The sequence below is a fragment of the Brienomyrus brachyistius genome, chromosome 1 (genome assembly GCF_023856365.1).
Source record: "Brienomyrus brachyistius isolate T26 chromosome 1, BBRACH_0.4, whole genome shotgun sequence".
Classification (NCBI taxonomy): domain Eukaryota; kingdom Metazoa; phylum Chordata; class Actinopteri; order Osteoglossiformes; family Mormyridae; genus Brienomyrus; species Brienomyrus brachyistius.
This window is the reverse complement of record NC_064533.1, coordinates 20,246,938-20,265,990: the sequence shown is the minus strand read 5'-3', so window position 1 is coordinate 20,265,990 and position 19,053 is coordinate 20,246,938. Positions and strand designations below refer to the sequence as shown.

Here is a 19,053-nt window from a genome sequence, read left to right as displayed (position 1 = left end):
AAATATCAAAAGCAGTGTATAGTGAGGGCCTTGTGATGTGTTCCTTCTTTGGTTACAGTGCAGACTGGAAGAATGAAATGCCACAACCGTCTTGAATGATTCATCACACTTTGAAAATACAAATCTCAGCTTATGAAACACCAAACGTAATATTCTACTTTGAGTGGGATACAAGAAAATCACCTTCCACATCCACTTTCGTTGAACTAGGAATATCTCTAAACACCTTTTTCTCATTGTTGATGTAGTGTGTGTGGGTTTTTGCATGACTTGGCAAAAAGCACTGCAACCCCATCAGAAGAAAATACTTCCGAGATCCAGACTTATGTTTTCTGAGTCAAGGCTGTCAGAAATTCAGCTTCTTGAAATTTGAGTGGAATGAACTGAACAAACTATTTGTTTGAGCCTGAGCAGGAGAAATCTATCCCAAATAGATCCTTCTCTGTCAACCAAATGTTTGTCTGCGTCCCACTGCCAAACCAGACAGCGGCCAGGGAGGAAGTTTCTTAAGAGCTTCTTGTGCTACTTGAAGAACATGCTTCTAGGCAATATTGGCTTTTTAGTCTAAAGACTCGGTAGTAAAGTAATAAAGAAACTACAGTATTAGATTTCAAAGACATTGCCATAAAACCTCCAACTGAGAAATATTTCCAAAAGGAAAACAGGTTGCAGATGGGATAGGTGCATACATGACGCATCCCCACCTTTCCCATGACAAGCAAAGAAAAAAGGTACATAATATGAGCAAAATAAAAATGCAAATGATTCTCCAAATTACAGTATATTGTCATTCATCTGAATACAGATTTTTTTTAACCTTTGTAACAGGCAGATATACAAATGTTACAGACGATTGGACAGCTGTACAGAAGATGCCACAAACAGCTTTGGTGTTAGTTGTATAACAGCTGTACAAATGGAAGCAGATGTTCTGGAGAACTGTACAGATGCAATGTTACTGATGATACAGTCAGCTGTTCTTAGCCCCGATAGGATCTACAAACAACTGTATTCAGGTGTGATGTTATAATACAACAATAACACGAATAAGTAAAAAAAAACACAAAGTAAAACTGAATGTAATAAACCCACAGCCTCCTGAGCTCCTGTTTACATTCTTGCTCCTGTTCCCGATCGGCCGGAGAGCCACGCGCCGTGCGGCGACGCTATAGCAACCGCGCGTTTACTTCAGTGCGCGTGTCAGTTTCCAGGGTAACCGGGTAACTGAATTGAGCGAGCGACTTTTTCCAAAGGGGAGAGACGTTTTGCGAATTGGCCGGTAAGTCAAAAATTAGTTGGCAAGTGAAACATTCAATCTATATTTTAGCAGGGCCCGCGTACGATCCCTTTGTTTATAACCATGTTTTGCGTTTTTAGCTGGGCTGAGATCTTTTTAGTTCACGCAAGTAACTTAAGGTTACTCCGAAGTTAGTACTTTGTCACCGTAGAAAAATAATTGGACACAGTCAAAAGTGCCATGCTCTCAATTAAAAACCACATATTTAAGTAATTTTCGTAATATAATTAAAGGATTTGCTTTAAATAGGTTGCCGGGCAATTCAAGTATTTAAAGGGTCTCTATAGCTTCAGGTGTTTTACAGCTAACTGGTTAGCTCGGTTAGCCAACGAAGATGAAGGCTATGGAGGATTTTGTTTAACTAATCTGCTTACCTAGAGCTGCCAGAAGTGACAGTCTTAATGACCATTCAGTGTTAGGGTAGACATAAATTGCTAATTTGAAATACTTTTATAACCTAACTACCATGTGTAATTGAGTATTCTATTTCATAAAATTAAATACACCGTTACCGCTTGGAAAGAAAAACACTATAGATTTCGTACGCTATGTCCCGCTGCCCGTGGTTCGGAACTGGCGAGGGGATCACGGTAAAGTGTGTCATTCTCTGAATTTTCTGCCAACTTCGCTCAAGACGCTAGTAAGTACCTTCTCATGAAGGCTCTGTTTGTTGGCTTTGTGGTAAACTGGAACTAACAGTGGATGGAAAGAGCTACTGCTGTCAGGATGGTTTTCATGGAGTCACACTGCCTTCCCTAGCCCAGATGATAGTCTCTGCACTGGTGCACCTCGGTCCCTTACCGAGGCTTTCCAACAAAATGCTGGAGGATGCAAAGTTTAGAGTCTTATCATCTTCGACAAAGCAGAGGTTCCCCAAAGATCTAAACATAAAATAAAGGGCTAAGAATGTTGCATTATCCCAAACTGTGCCTCTCTTTCATAGCACACCTGCATCTGTTACCATGGGGATTGCACTAACCAGAGCAGCGCAGTGGACCACGGCTAGTTCTGGAACTGGCAAACTAGAAATCACTCCTCTTAATGAATCCTTGCTGAAAGAAATACTCGACTTTGTGGAGAATTTCAGCTCCAGACACCCCCAGGAGGCAAATTTGGAGTTTAAGGAACCTCTGAAGTGGAAAACAACTTTAGATCCTTGCAATTTTAAAATGGAATATGAAGTCAGGTACTCATCCTGGACAATATATATTATACAGCTGTGTGTGTGTGCGTCTGATGTTGTGTGAACCTATCCCTGGTCATTCTTTTTTACTTATGAATACGTTTGAATTCAATGCTTGACTTCATGTGTGTCGATCATTATCATCATGAATTTAACATTGATTTCAGAATACAGATATGTGAAGTGAGCAGTGACATTATGTGTTAATGCTTTTGCAACCTTGTGTTGTGTTCTGTAGTGGACAAACTGTAAAGTCGGTGGAAACCAGCAGTAACGGGCAGCCCCTGCTTCATCTGTCCTCTTCCACCATCTATGTGTTGACTTTTAGTCAGCTTACCAAAATTGTACGGATAGCAAACGATAAAAAGTTGAAAGAACTCCGGGCTTGCCTTGAAGGTAATGTGAGGCCACGTTTTATGTAGACTAGCTTTACGTATTGCACAGAATATATGCTTTTTCCTTACATCTTCGTCCTTTTAAATCGAGTCTTTCTTTTGTGCTAGAAAACAGAGATCCAGTTGCAAAGATTTTGGGGCCCAGCTTCGCCACTGTGGAAGGAGAGGACACCTCAGTGCTACGTTTCTTGGAGAAAGTGAACAGCAATGAGGACAAGGAGCATGACGTCAGGATTAAACTGCTGATCCTCCTGAAACAGCTGGACACCCAGCTGCTGAGCAGCTCGCTGAAGCAGATCTCTCAGTACGTATGACTCCTATTGCATGGCAGCTGCAGTATGATGCTGTGAGAGTGATGGACAGCGAATCGCGCATGCGGTTGTGCTGTAGGAATGTGCAAGTACATTTGGTTTATTAGTGAGGAAATGTACCTTTTTGTCCATTTTGCTTGTCGGCAGAGAGATCAGACTCGGCCCAGACACCATAAAGAATGATGTGACCCTGCTGAAAAGCTTCTGTGGAAACGGCGAGCGAAGGGTGCTGATTTCTGTGCAATATACATCAGGTTTGAATTACTGTAGTACTTCTGATCTGTGACAAAAGAGGTAATGCTGGTTATTCTTAAATACAAAAATGCCTGCGTTCTCTCGGCTTGGAAAATTATTGCCATCGCATTTCAGTTTGGCAAAAAGAATATAATTGGTGTTCCACCATTAAAGCACCATTAAAGCAAAACAATGGGCAGATTTGAAGAACCATAGTAATGTATTTCATAGCAGGTGATAAATGCATCCATTTGAAAAATGCGTCCCACGTGCAGAGGAAAATTGAAACCTTCTATGCAAATACTTAGGATTGCAGTATGACTGTTATTAATATATTATATTGCTATGATGGGGGCTGTTTTGAAAGCTTGATTTATGACAGCGCGAAATTTCACCTATAAGCCCTGTGGTATTTGGCAGCGTGTTCCAAAAATACCCATCATCTATCCTGACCATTCACACACCAGTAGAACCTGTAGTTAATTTTCAGTTCCCAACCTTCCATAGTTTTGTTGACACTCAGTTTCATTGACTAAGGTCACTTTCATTGGTTTAAAAGTTTAATGTGCACTCATGACAGGATACATGATAATATTCTGTATTGTGATGATAGAGAGAACCTCAAATGTAAAGCTGACCAAAGAGCTGTATGATACTGCATTTTCCCCAACAGTACAGAATATGACTTCTACAGTCTTGTAATTCTGTTTTTCTCTTTTTTATTTTTTTTTTTAGATTATGAATATTTGAACGGTTGTCGAACGCCTCCTTGGCGTCAGGTGCACGGGGAAATTTGTTATCTTGTCATACACACGTGTGACACTGACCCTTTGTATGTTACTTGCAGTACAGCTGGAGTCTTTCTAAATGGGGTAAGTTAAACATTACAGTGATACGAAAATGTTAATTTGTTTGACCAAAATTTGTCGTTGGAGGAATCTTTTTGTTTTGTAAGATTGTTTGCATGTATTAAAATGGCGATACATTCTCCTGTCTGGTTACCATTTAGCATGTAATGATATTGGGTTCTGGGTTAAAATTTTTCTTAAATATTCCGATTTATAAGATACACATTTTTCAGAGACAAGTGGAATTGCAGCAGCACATTGAGCAGAATTGCATAAAGTCCACTTTGTTAGCTCCCGTTATGAACATTGCACAGAGACGTGGCAAGTTGTCAAGGAACTTAATCTTAATATAATTTACAAGACACACAGTGACTCTGTAATGAGCTTAAATTAATGATTCTTACATTGTTTCCAAAACATTAGCTAAGTGTCACTGAAAAGTTTAGCGACTTGTATCAACAATTCAGTTCCAGATTCCACTTACTGTAGCATTAAGGAACTGAAGTCACTGTACTAACTACATGTAATATCAAAAATGGCAAAGCTTCCACATTCAGATGAGTAACTTAAAAACAGAGATGTGATTACTACCGATGGCCTTGTGAACATTTAGTAAAAGGGTATTGGTTTTATGTAATTGGTGCTTAGCCACTGCTATGTATTTTGTGAAGCCCTAGAGATTCATCTCTGGTATCTCTAAAGAATATGCAAACTGTTTCTCAACAAAGTTCATATTTACAGGGAATTAAACAGGAAGGAGATGAAAATGCCTATGAAAGGAAAAGCGACATCTACAAAGATCTTGTGACATTTCTGAAACACCATTCTCCTCATTTCGCTGAACACATAAACAAGCAGGTATATTAGTCTTTTTTTTTTCAATTTTCTACTGCCCTTATACTTTACACCTATCATTGTTCCTCCCAGGACGCTGTCCGGAATAAATTGCCGAAAAACATGATATACACATATTTAAAAATTATGTTCTTTCTCAGTTCGTAGTAGTTACTTTGCTTAGTGCTGCTGGAAAACTCAGGCAGAGGTTTGTTATACCTTTGATAATGATAAAATACACACAGTGAGGTCTGCCAGTTCTTGGGATCCAGCTATTTAAATTTTTAGCTGGAGGTATATTTTCTCTCCGCAGATTTAACAAGAAACTGAATTTGAATAGTAGTTAAGTATTAGTGGGATATTGGAAAACTTTGATTGCTTCAAGCTGTCGAATACAACAAAAGCATTTTCAGATTTATTTCACACTTAGTGTAGTTTGTTTATAGTAGCAAAATAGTTAATAGAGGTAAAGTATGATTTTTTGGACCAATTAAATCATTCCTGGGCAAGGCAACAACAGTTGTGCCTTGCAAATAAACGTAGTTTCACGCAGATCAGAATATAATTTATTATTTTACTGAGACATGGGACACCCTTGCAATTGCAGGAAAATTGCTGCAACTTCAAGGTATGCAAATATTTTTGCTGACAGAAAAATATGAGAATATTGCACTGGGCAGTTCTGAGCCCCAAGTTCAACCTGACAGAACACGGCTTGGTCAGTTTGGGACACAGAATTGTGGGCAGGGCCAGGGTGGTCATCTTTATGAGCACAGCATGCTGAGAAATGTGTAGGATGATTTCTGCAGTGCACTGAAGCTGCGAGAGCCAGTGTGCAGTCCATTTCAATGCACAACTGCTGTTCTGAGGTATTGGTGCAGTACTACAGATAATACTGAAATTGTGTTGGTTAAATATATTTATGTAATGTCACTTCTGTTAAACTTACGATTTTTAATATGTCTGTTTATAACTGTTCTAATCAGAAGCAAATATTTAGCTTTTTTGCATAAAGAAATGGCAAGATGAACGCAGATTTTTCTGGTGTTTTTGGGCCGCTTTTGAAATATATTTCTGGCCTTGAGCTATCAAAATGGAAATTCTATTAGAAAGGCCGATTTCCTTTTACTGTTCCTGCAAAGCAAGTTTTTTTTTTTCCCCTTTTCGAAAGTGCAGATGTTATCTGTATACTGTATATGGATTACAGATGTAAACCCAAATAGACAAAAATATTAATTATCTGTCGTACTGTGGCTTAAATTATAATTCAGAGTAATGTATTACAGAAAATGAATGTATTGCAGAATTTGATAATTGAGATTCAAGTAAATCAAGTTTAGAGGGCAAAAATAAGCATTTTCCTGGTCTGTTATACAAAACGGAAACTACCAGTTGCTAAACCATTTAATTTGTGCTTACAGTCAAACAGACCTTGACCAATTAAAGTGTAAGACGAAACAGGATACATCAGTTGTGGTTTTGACCTATTAGAGGTACCTGCTGACTAGTGAGATGTGAATGACTGTTCTTATGACCTGAGAGAATGAGGATTGACCAGCTGTAAATTGTTTTATAAAGGTAGACCTGCTGCTTTTTTATGGTTACGTGACTTACAAGTTATTTCATGATGTAGTGTGTTTGTGTTGTAGTGCCTCCTGAATGTGACTTTTCATTTTGTGGAAAGTTCATTCTAACCGTTTTAATCGCCAGGTCTGCAAGTCCTGGAATTTCAAGTAAAATTGAGCTCTGCAAGGTGACATCCAAAGCTAACAAATGAACACATCTGGATGTTTTCAGTGTTAGAATGCATATAATTTTGTAATTTTATTGGATCAGACATATTCATTAAATGATTAAAAGGCTTCTAGACAATAGCAAAATCAAGTGTATAATGAGTATGTAATGTTGGACGATGCCATGCTAAGTCAAATTTTGGGATTTTGTCTTTTCCCATCTTTCTATGCGAGTTATTTTATAAGCAATGTTGAGCACTCCATGGTTTTTAATGTTTTCTTTTTGTGTTCCTGGAAACCTTTTTTTTAAATAGTGGATTGGCTTGATAGCTGGAGATTTTTTACCTTCTAATTTTACTTTTCATATTTTTGAACAAAACCATTAAATGAAGTATTCCAGAAAGATCTGATGCTGACAAAACCTCAAAATGAGTACAGAGCAACATTACAGTAAAGGAGCAGAAGTGTGTACTGTTAACACAGTTATTACAAAAAACACATTGTTTGTGCAGCCTGACCACTTCTAAATCATCTCAACATTTAAGTAAACATTTAAATATCTAAATAAGTATTTTTATTGGTTGAATGTGCAAATCTAGTAATTGTTTAGCATATTTATCCTAAACGTGCACTTCAAGCTTAATACATTTAGCACAGGCCGTTTTCTGTACAGCAAGTGTCTGTGATTAAGATCTTTCCTGCCTGCAAACCATTCATATGTGTTTTGTTGGCACGCTGGCATGGGTTGTAAAGCGGGGGGGGGGAGGGTTCAAACCTTTAAAATTATCACTGAATAACCGTGATACAAAAGCTCTGCTTTCTAAATGCCAAGTTTTAGGTTTTAGTGTCTGGAATGTGAAAAAACAATAAACGTTTGATATTGTTCATCAACTTAATTGAAGGGCCCTCTCTAGTGTAAAGCACTGAAGTGTGTTATGTATTCAAACTTTATTAAAGATGGCATTGTTCCCCCATTCTTGGAAAGGCAGTTTTATATCAATAGTTACTGATATGTATTCACAGTTTAGTTTTATATGCACTTTCATGGGATAGATGTCTACCCTTTCAGACATTCATGTGTGATGTGTCTTTCAGAAATGAGTAAAGAGTCTACATGTCAGATGTAGTATGGAAAATATGCCATTCAGCTTTGATAGAACTTGAGGTTTTTGTTAAAAAGAACAATCATGGAGAGGAAGGGGTTTTTAACAACTCTGAACTCCATAGAATTTTACTAGGAAAATTTATTGTGCATTTTAATGCTAGAATTTCTCTGTAAATTGAAGAAGGTTGTCCCCCTCCCCCACACCACCACCATTTTTAACAGGATTTCAGAGTTCAGAAAGAGCCTCCATCGACACAAAAGATTGAACATGTGGAACCGGTTGGCGCTGAGGAACAAGGCCAAACCCAAAGGTCTTACGAGCATCAAGAAAAGAATGTGCATGAGAAGGCAAGACAACAGCCTGCACAGAACAAGCCAGGAAGCAAGAAGAAATTAGAACCATCTTCAAAATGGAAGAACCTCGGCTTAGGGTCTCCTTATCAGTGCGTAATGAATCCTTTTATGGAGGTCAAAAGCATTAAAATACTCCCACGAACCATTCATTGTATGCTCTAGAGCTAATATGACCACTGCTTTAATGGGAATTCCCAAATGACATGTTTGCGTGCATGTATGCCGTCTGTCATGTTTCCATTATGCTTCAAGACTTACAGAAAAAAGCATGATTATACACCCATCTGGGTTAACATTCTAATGAGCACAGCTCTCTTCTCTAATATAGAAGATATCTGGAACTTTAATGTCAGAACAATCACACACATCCCTTGATAAAATAGAATTACAAATTAATTAACTGAGCAGCAATAAAAAAAAAAAAAAAAACTCACAATTCTTAAAAATGGACTGTAGACTGCGGGCTCTGGAATCTATAAAGAGTTGAATCAGTCCAATTATCATAATAAGTTTTGGTTTTGTGCAAAAGGCATTGTGTTGTTATGATAAACTGAGTAATGATGTCACCACACTTACCTCAAGGCTTATTATTACTTCAGGGAAGAAGATGACAGAAAGACCTCAAGGAGCAGCATTCTGGAAAGTTCTCTGCAAGCTGTTGGCAAGAAAAAGGCAGAATTCTCCTCATCTTCTTTACATGGACACCAGTCTTCACAAAAAATGTAAGATGCCTAGATGTTTTGCTACTTACGATTGCTTAATGTAAAAAATAATTTCATTCTGTGTCCATTAATTGACATTACTGAGTCTTAAAATCTCTGATAACAAACATAATATATGTAAATGTATGTGTCTATATATAGTCTACCTGTTTCAGTGTGTGTGTGTGTGTGTGTGTGTGTGTGTGGCTGTTTGGCTTTAGCATTCTTGTTAGTCAGATTTCCAGGTGGCTCTATAGTTGTGGCTGCTGATTGCTGATGTGTACAGATTAGTAATAATATTAGGGGCTGAGTCCCAGGAACCCTAAGATGAAAACCTGTGTGATATGCTGTGAGTCGCTGAGACCTGGTACACATACAGATGGGTCCTTAGGGTCTACGGCATCACACAACAAATATTTATCATCATCTATACTACACTGTGGGAAGTGGTTGTGTTTGCTGACGAAAGGCTCCCTTGAAATGGAATCTCAGTCTGTGAGATTTGTGTCTCTGTGGCGCAGTTTGTGTTGCTGCATGTGTGTATGTTACAGATTTCATTGCTCCATAGTGTGTCGTCATGATGCTGATCTTTTAATGTCCCAACTTACTTAAAAAGCCATCTGTGTGCGTCTGCATGTTTAGTGCATGTTTTGAATCTACTGAGTGAAACTTTTGCTATTTTGCTTTACATGCTACCTGCTATTTTTATTTTGAAGATATTGTATCCTTATAAAATCTTTCTGGAATAACAGTCAACAGTCAGTTTGTTTTTTTGTAATTTAATGGGTTCAGGAACCAGATGTTATCAATGGTGCTGTTGTAGGGACGAGTCCACACTCACTGCTTACAAAAATAAACTAAAACAGTTGGAAAGATTTGTTAATAATTGAGAATAGGTGATATATTTTGTACTCACTGGAACCATGTTTCAGTGTCGCCATCATTATGGGTGTTTAAGGAATTCCAAATGGGCACTTAAATATCATATTAGATAACATTCCTGATAAAAGATGTATCACTAAACTATCCTACGCTTCTCCAAGTAAGTTTATTGCTGTCATTTTTAAAGTAGGCTAAATGTATTGTCCTGCTAATCTTGAATTGTTAGATTTTGATTTTCTCTCCTTGTAATTAATCTTTTTATAACTATAGCAAGTTTTGTTTTATAGTTCAGTTTTAACATCATAAATACAGTTATATAGCAATTCTATATACTGTTATATGTTTGCTGCTCTTTCTATATAGCTCATGTTCCAGGATTTAATACACTAGTAAAAAATGTTTAATTTGTTGTACTTTCAGCCTTAATTAATGTAGTGAAGCTTTAGGTACCATTGAAAGTGGAAATAGTACTTAAAAATCTCAACTTAAGTTGGGTTTGGCCAGTAGTGAAACCTTAGATGGATGATGCCCAACCTTGTATCTGACCAGCTCTGGCATGCTGTTTCTGCACTGGGAGGTTTTTGGCTTTTCCTGCTGTTACCCCCAGCTTCACTCATGTGTGCATTACTGGCCCAGTAAAACTCATATCAAGACCAGCATGTTTTACAGTCCGCTGTTTCTCTTTAACATGCTGTGTGCTAGTCTAGCAGTGCTCTTCTACTCTATCCAGTTCCTAAAAACACGACAGCTTCCCGCAGATACTGACTGAGTCTTGTTTCTGTAAATAAGCAAGACCTCTGGAGGCGGGCCTAGCTCTGAGGACCTGAGCGAGAGCTCCTCAGAGGACGAGGAGGATGAGGAACAGCCAGAACGCAGGCCAGAGAGCCACGCTGATCTGCCCTCCGAGTACTGGCACATCCAGAAGCTTGTGAAATACTTAAAGGTAAAGGCAGACACGTCTCCTTCATGCAAAAGGTACTTCTGATAAAAACTGTTAGCCATATAAAATTGCCTTTAATTCATGCAGTTTACACATATCTGCTTTTTTCAGTGGTTAACCTATGTCGCTAATGCTCTTGAGGTTGCTTTTTGCATCCATGACAGACTTGAGACTTTATTTATCTGTAGGTAATTATGCTCAGTACAGCAAACTGGCCAAGTTAAAAATTACACAGAATAAAGGAATGTGCTGCACATCAGTGTGAAAACCCAGTGGGAAAAATGTCTGATTCAGTCTCACTGACACTAACACTGCGACCTGTTGTATGTCAGCATTTTCACTGAGAAACCAATGCTCACCTTGACTGGGTCACATGACGATGAACATAACGGTTTGCATAGATACCCCACTCATTCAGAAATGTTCCCCGCAGACTGCATTAGGGTCTGGATTTAATCATAAACACTGTTACGGGTTGCCCACAACTGAGAGCTCCGGAGCCCCCCCTTGCCAACACAATTATTTGGCTGACTTGCTGATATTTTTGCGAACGAGTTGAGGTAATTCCCTTTCTCAGGTCATTTACCAATACAACAGCACCACAGGCTGCAGTGAAATTCTGTCTGATTTTGTCAGCTCCTTGGTTTCTTACAACACATCAGAGTACACAAACTAAGCAGAACGTGTTATTATTTACTGAGATTGACGTGACAGCGTTTTACGGTAGTGTGGTGTTCTATCACACACAGATGTGCAAGTTTAAAGGGCACCAAGGAAACAGTTTAGCTTACAGTATTGCTTCACGGCACTTCAGTTACTCGTCCTCTCCCATTTCCTTCCAAAAGAGCAGCATTTAAAGTGGACTGATGCATTCTTTTATTGAATTGATTATCCTTATTACGTGTAAACATCATCACACCCTGTGACATATTCTTGTCCTGTTCAGGGTGTACAACCAGCTTATGTCTTATGCTTCTCGTTATAGACTTACCACAACCGTAATTAGTCTTGAATATGGATGGATGTGGAATTACATAACAGTTATGCCACAAGGTTTGCCATTTTTAAAGGAAATTAAGCTACGTAATCTAAGGCATTAGTGCGGGAAAATGGAACGCAGTCAGCCTTTAGCTTGTACTTGCTTTTTTGCTGTGTTCTGTGAAACTGCTGCTCATTCATAGGAAAGCTGTGAAATAAAGCTGCAAGCAAAAAGCCAGCTGATGGCCCTGCAAAAGCTCCTTTTAAAAAGCACACACTCAGCATCCCCGGCCTACTCTCCGCTGGGTCCGTCTTTCCTGCATCAGCCTGCTGATGGAATATACTATATAGCCACTAGCCTGCTGTCAGTGCCAGGTTTCACTGGTGGCTGCTCTGCGTCCTAGTAAACACTCACTGTTTGCACTAGGCTGTGAAAGCATCCCCACATGATGGATGTCGGTAGGCTCGAAATAGGACATAGTTTATGATTTCTCAAGTCAGAAATATTTTCACCCCATTTGCTTCTTACTAGGATTATCTTTAAGGCAGCTATAAACCATTTGTACGCAAAGTTCAGGCATCTTAATTTTATAACAGTGCAAACAATATACCGCATATTTTCCTCATCAGTTGCATTTTCTCTTGAAATGCATAAAATTCAGCAGGATTCTTACTACTGTGCCAGACCTATTATATTGTGTTTAATCATTATAATTTGGACTGGAACAGAATTTTCTGAGTTGGATGATATTTGTGCAGTATATTCATTATAAGCACATTCATGACCGTGTTTCTGTGACTGTAGAAAATGCATTTGTAACTTGCACCTCCCAGCATTCTCTGTCTGGAAGGCGTGCTGTGAAGTTATTTATGGGAATTGTCCAGTAGTCATTTTATAATATCATTACCATCAGAGGTTCGAAGGAACCCCAAGCCAAACTAAATATCTGCTTTATTTTAGTAGCGCATTTTTTCCCCAGTGTATATAGGACATTCGTATTTGAAAAAGATCAAGATTTTCGTAAAGTGACATAATAATCTCTATTAATAGTGCCATCATTATGGATTTGTGTGCAGGTTAGAAAAGCGTATCGAAATATCCATATGAAGGAGTTTATTTTGAAAATGCCTGCAGGATTGGCTTTCAGTACAGGCTTTCATTCATTTTTTTATAGCAAATTAAAGCAGCACATCCACTTGACGCCAAATAAATGTAAGAGAGTGTATTTAGAACTGCAGTTTATGGTCTCAGACCTGAACTGTATTCACTTACTGTGTAAGTGGTCAATAAGCAAGCATTATAGTTCCCATACTGTTTAACTGGCATCTACGTGCAGGGAACCACAGGGTGTTTGTTTTACAAGCAAAAGCAGACTGTCTTATTGCTTAGAACCAGATATATATGGTAACAGAGGACTTTTTCATAGAGTATCATTTTCACATTAGCTGCTTCCAATTATATTACACCCCACTGTTTTGGATTAATATCCTATATATGTAAGTTGCACTGCACGTTTGATTCGATAATTGTTGCACGCACGATTTGATAAAATAATTGAAAAAATGTGTGATTCCTATTAATATGTTTAACAATTTTGAAAACACTTTCAGTTTTTCCTAGGAACCAGGACTAAAAACAATTTGAATAATTCAACCTTCACTGTACTTTGTAAAAATAAAAAAATCACTCGCATGCAAAAAGTTTTACTTGATAGACTCTTCATAGTTGAAGTGTTTTAAAAAGTGGAAACATATGTATTTAAAAAAAAAAAATCTAAATAAAAAAAATTTGACAGACAGTTATTTTTTTTTAAGTTTTTTTTATTTCCAAAAAAAAATTTTTTGCCAGTCTAAATGCATTGTCAGAATGTTGTAGTTATTTCTAGGGATAGTGCAACGTTTTTAAATTTGTCATAAAAATGTTCAGAACAACTGCGTACAAAACAATCATCGAAATATTTTTCAGCCATATGAATTCGCAAGCTGAAACAAAACAGTGCAACTTCTCCGTTCTAGATTTTGACAGATTTTAACCCTTGTTGAAAAGATTACCCCCTGCTGGTACTTTCTGGTACTGCAGACTCACATTCAGTTTTCTTGTAAGAAACTGTCCTGTTATGTCAGATAATTTCCAAATGCTCTGCTGCTGCATGATTGAAACCACAGCTGTATATTTGGTGCATAATTTTGGCAGATTATTTCAATGGATTTTAAATTGCAGCTTTGTACTTCTGCATTTTTTATTTTAAATTACTACAAAATTTTTATAGTGCAATACACAGAAATTATTATAAGAAAATTAATTACATGATTAAATACAATCTGCAAGGTAAGTAAAGTGTATTGTTACACGTTGGACAAGATGCCAGTCTATTGCAGGACACATACAGGCATACACACGCCCACATGCAATTTGAAAAATCATAATAAATTTTTTAATATTTTCTATAGAGGAAAAATGCAAATGACATACTGTAAGAACTGCGTCTCAGTTCTCAATAAAGACAATGTAATTTGAATATTTTTTTCAGTAGAAATTTACATCAGCATTTCTTATAGTTGTTTCCCTTTCGTTACATTGGACTTAGCGACAATCTTGCAGTTTTTTCTTCATCCCTAGAGAAAATCTGAAACCCTGGGGAAAGAAAGAACAGCACGGAACAGTCGAGACATGGTATTAACCACGGCGGCTCAGAGCCAGACTCTGAAGCGCACGTCATGCCTCGTCTCCAGTGGCATGGGTCAGAGAGCGTCCCAGGATATCACCACCGCTTTTTAAGACATAAGTGCTCAGTCGCATACTGCCAGCATGGCGTGCTTCACCCCCTGGAGGCCTAGTGGGTGCTATACCTTTCTCTGATTTTTATCTTCTCCGTTTTCTTTGGAAGTGATTTTAAGTGAAGTGCATTTTAAAATCCCGCCTACAGTTTAAATTCCAGGAATGATCGTCTGTACTTATACCGTTGATTTATCACGTAATCTGAACGTGTGTTGTTAGAGTGGTGGAGGTGCTGAGTGAAGTTTGCCCTCTGATACATTACTAATTGACTGTGTGTCCCAGACACTGAGTGAATTTATGAATTGCCTTCATATTTTCCTACATTGTAATGTGTGATATTTAAAGATATTTTTCCTCAGGATGTAATTTTAGAGGACATTTAGTCACTGCTATTGTTATTGCCAAGTCTAGCTGGTAGCAAATGTCTTGAATGGTGGGTCTGTGGGTTTATGTACCAGAGCCAGGTGTAGTGGTACAGTGCAGAGACACCTGCACAGTGCAGTTAAACAATCTGAGTCAAATGCTCATCCTTTGTGCAAACATTTTTTGTTTTTGATTATGTTTAAAGGCAAGGCTACTTAACTATTCATATTTGAGTAATGCTGGCACATGATATGTTTAACTAGAACACTGGAAATAATACTGCATGTGTCCTAAGAATGGATGTTCTGCTCTCATATGAGTATATTCCAGGACATCATGAGTATTCCTACACAATAAAACCTGTGAACTAACACATCTGCCGTTAACATGCTATAGGAAAGTCAGTGAGTGCTATTACAGCCAATTTTCCATTGTTGTCATTGTTTTAAACAGTGTCAACACTGCTTTAAGGGCAAAGGTTTTCTGATTTTTGTTCTCGACCCAGTTTTCTGTTTTTACAATGTATGATCTCAATCCGTTGAGTCCTTTGAAGATTAAAATGGTGAAGACAAAGGAGCAGTTGATCAGCTGCTGTTTATGGACAAGTGGTTTACATTTGTTCTGAGATTATAATATGGTCTACACATGTGGTGTGTTACTTGGCTCTCTTATTCGCTACTTAGACCCATTTGGTAAAACTGTCCAGAACAAGCAAGCAGTGTTGTGTTTGATATGTTTTGAAAATTATATTTATATTTTGTTATTATCAGTTGCAGAAGATATTTATTTGATTTATAGTTATTCGATTTACAAAAGCTTTCTGTAAGTGATTTGGAGTTTTTTGTCTTCTCCTCTTACAAAAATTAGACAGAAAGCCAACCACTTCTCAGAAAGCAAACAAGTACACTGTTTCAGATGCTCTTGAGTCAGATGTGTAGTTGTGTCTAATTCGTAGCAGCAGCCACAGAAGCAGCCTGTGCTACGAAGCTTTAGAAAATGAAAATGCGATTGTTCCTGTGCCAAGAGATATTTTACCTTTGTGTGGAGTGTCACATTTCAAAGTCGCAGTACATGTGTTGTGCTATATCAGCCTTGGGCTCTGCTTTCCACCTGCCTTGTTGAAGGTCTGTTTGTTTTGAGACATTTTTGTTTTTTGAAATTAACTGGATTTATTTTCGGGAAACCCAAACAACCAAAAACACAATGTGGAAATGTTTTTAAAAAGCTGTGTTGAAGGGCAACTTCTCTGGCTGCCCTTTGTACAAAAGTGTGTTAGATTTGTAGCACCGTTTAGAGCAAAATATGTAAATGCATGAAAGTGAATAAATTAAGAAATTAACCAGTAGGCATACCATACCACTACCTGTGAAAACCTCTGTATTTTCTCCTGCTTTTAATTTTTCTTTTTGAGAGGTAAAAATTTCATTTAAAGGTTATTAAACCAAAATACTTCCAGAGTATCCTGTTTCCAATATTGCAAAACGTTTTAAAATATAAAAATTACCTTTTACACGAAGCACTTGTTGACTTTATAGTTAGTAAGTTTCCAATTTTAGGCAAAGGAAGTTAACTTGGAGTGTGTGTATATAGCAACTGTCAAAACACTGCATTGAAATGTAAAGTCCACATTATCTTTTAATATTTCAGAATTCATCTTCCTGGAGTTTCTAACTTAGGTCATTGTCTAGGGTCATTCAGGAGTCAGAGGTGAATTTGATTTATCAATTTTTCTTTACTCTATGTTTGCAGTTGAAAAACCAAGACCTTACCAGCTGGAGGTAAACAAAGTGACACCGAAGGAGAGGAGCTCAGCAGCAGTAGTGCCCCCTAATTCATCTCCTCCAGCTATTTCATTAATTCACGCTTTGAATTATTATTGCAGGGAGGCAACCAGACAGCCACTGTAATTGCTCTCTGCTCAATGAGGGATTTTAATCTGGCACAGGAGACCTGCCAACTGGCCATCCGGGATGTAGGTGGCCTTGAAGTTCTCATTAACTTGCTGGATACAGAAGAAATCAAATGCAAAGTGAGTAGCACTGCCAATGGACCTGGGTGCCGGCGTCACGCAGCTGTAGCTGCTGGCCGGTGTGGGTCCAAGGCACAGTCGCCCGAGCCGTCCAAGTCAGACAGTAATTAAAGGATGTAGCATAACCTTTAGGTCTGCCTTCAAATATTTTCATATTTCTGTGTGTATACTTGGATACTTGGGTTTTTGCCCCAGCTGCTCACAGCATTGCCGCATGCTTAACTCTTAACCCTTAATTCACCTTAGCAAACTTCTACCAGACCGTGACAATGTGGAACTCTGCTCAATAAACCAATTCACTGACTCTATTACTTATTTTTGCTTTGTACTTATTACTACTTTATTTGTCTCTAACGTTGCACACTACAGTATGTATTGTTGCTGTGCTGTATAATTGCTTTGTACGCTTCCTGGTAGACTGTTTGTGAGACTTAAACACAAGTGTTTCACTGACCTGCACTCCACCAAGTGTTAAATGATGTGAATTGATTTGATATGAGTAAAAAAATAGGCATTGTTATGTAAACTGGGATTTTATGAGCTGTTTTATGAGGCCTGGAAAACGAAAATGCTGTCTCTCACTGTCAGATCGGCTCACTGAAGATATTGAAGGAGATCAGCTGCAACTCGCAGATCCGGAGGGCCATTGCTGACCTGCAGGGTCTGCAGACCATGGTGAAGATACTGGATTCCCCAGATAAGGAGCTCAAGTGCCTTGCTGCAGAAACCATTGGAAATGTAGCAAAGTTTAGGCGGGCCAGAAGGACTGTGAGACAGCATGGGGGAATCAAAAGGCTGGTGAGCTCATTGAAGAAAATCTAACTTTGGGATTTCATTCCAAAAAACATTTGCAGTCTAATTACACAAACAACAAGTACAGGGACATCAAAGCCATTTTGCATAATAGATAGAATGTCTCCAAGCACCCTGAAACCAGTTTTGTTTATTGACAGAGCAGGCTGTGATTAAAACTGCTCCGATGTTTATTTTCCTAAGTTTTGTATCGGATGTATTCATTCTAGATGCCAGATATTGCAGCTGCAGATCAATTTCATACAAAGATTATGGGACTACCTTTGAACCGATGGTGTAATAGCTGCATGCGTCATTTAAACGCTGAGGAAATATGGTTCAGCACATGGTACCAGCACGTTATTTCACCAACTCCTGCCTGAAAAGCCCAATAATTCCCGCACCAAATGGTGTATATATAAATAATGTAGAATCATGGAGTAATTGTACTGCAGATTACATGTAATGATGCCTATCGAATTTTATGGGCACTGGATATCAGTGATGATGACACTGGAATTCTGACTTAAAGCAGTTCTAGCTGTTGTACCCTTATGTGGGGTTACGTGGCCTGAATTAATTCAACGTGAAAAGTACAGCAGGTGAAATGGTTGTACCTTCAGCAGAGGGTCAGCTGAGATCCCAATAAACTAACCCCAAAACCTGCTTTAAATGAAATAAGTCAAAATATTTATTTAATAATTACGGTTGTGTTGGTGCTCTGTCCAGTCAGTAAACTGATCATCAACTGCATGTGATGCTGTTTCTTTAAGGTGGAGCTCCTGGACTGTGTTCCGGACAGTGCCACCCTGACGCAGGAGCAGGAGAAGGATGTGGAGGTGGCCCGATGTGGGGCGCTGGCCCTCTGGAGCTGTAGCAGGAGCACCTGGAATAAACGGGCCATCCGTAAGGCAGGGGGCATCCCGCTCCTGGGCCGGCTCCTCAAGTCTCCCCACGAGAACATGCTGATCCCCGTGGTTGGAACACTGCAGGAGTGTGCCTCAGAGGTGAGTTACCTCCCTTCACCTACAGCCACCTGTCTTGGGAGGACACCTCCTCTTCTCTTCTGAAACTGAAACAGTTAATATATACAAAATATCTTACAGAAAACGTACAGGATTGCAATTCAGACCGAAGGAATGATTGAAGATCTTGTCAAAAATCTTAATTCGGAGAACCGTGAGCTTCAAATGCATTGTGCTAGTGCTATCTTCAAGGTACGAGCATTTAAAGTAATACACCTTATTGAGGGATTTTGAAATAATATCAGTGATAATCGTGCAGTTTATTAATCA

The 19,053-nt window shown here is 38.5% G+C and overlaps 1 protein-coding gene across 4 annotated transcripts in view; it reads left to right on the top strand.

The window, feature by feature from the left end:
- odad2 (outer dynein arm docking complex subunit 2) overlaps positions 1 to 19,053 on the top strand; it is a 58,331-nt gene that overhangs the window by 18,764 nt on the left and 20,514 nt on the right. Inside the window, exons 1-14 of one of the 4 annotated variants that reach the window (XM_049006114.1) lie at positions 1,192 to 1,279; positions 2,241 to 2,483; positions 2,719 to 2,876; positions 2,984 to 3,179; positions 3,334 to 3,440; positions 4,156 to 4,292; positions 5,010 to 5,126; positions 8,163 to 8,383; positions 8,894 to 9,016; positions 10,667 to 10,820; positions 16,820 to 16,966; positions 17,555 to 17,764; positions 18,532 to 18,765; positions 18,865 to 18,975. In XM_049006114.1, the coding sequence (XP_048862071.1) occupies positions 2,260 to 2,483; positions 2,719 to 2,876; positions 2,984 to 3,179; positions 3,334 to 3,440; positions 4,156 to 4,292; positions 5,010 to 5,126; positions 8,163 to 8,383; positions 8,894 to 9,016; positions 10,667 to 10,820; positions 16,820 to 16,966; positions 17,555 to 17,764; positions 18,532 to 18,765; positions 18,865 to 18,975 (2,139 nt within the window). In that variant the 5' untranslated portion in view covers positions 1,192 to 1,279; positions 2,241 to 2,259. Of the gene's footprint in view, positions 1 to 1,191; positions 1,280 to 1,322; positions 1,938 to 2,240; positions 2,484 to 2,718; positions 2,877 to 2,983; positions 3,180 to 3,333; positions 3,441 to 4,155; positions 4,293 to 5,009; positions 5,127 to 8,162; positions 8,384 to 8,893; positions 9,017 to 10,666; positions 10,821 to 16,819; positions 16,967 to 17,554; positions 17,765 to 18,531; positions 18,766 to 18,864; positions 18,976 to 19,053 lie in introns of those variants that run through there. The other 3 variants (XM_049006115.1, XM_049006113.1, XM_049006116.1) reach the window with 3 other exon arrangements.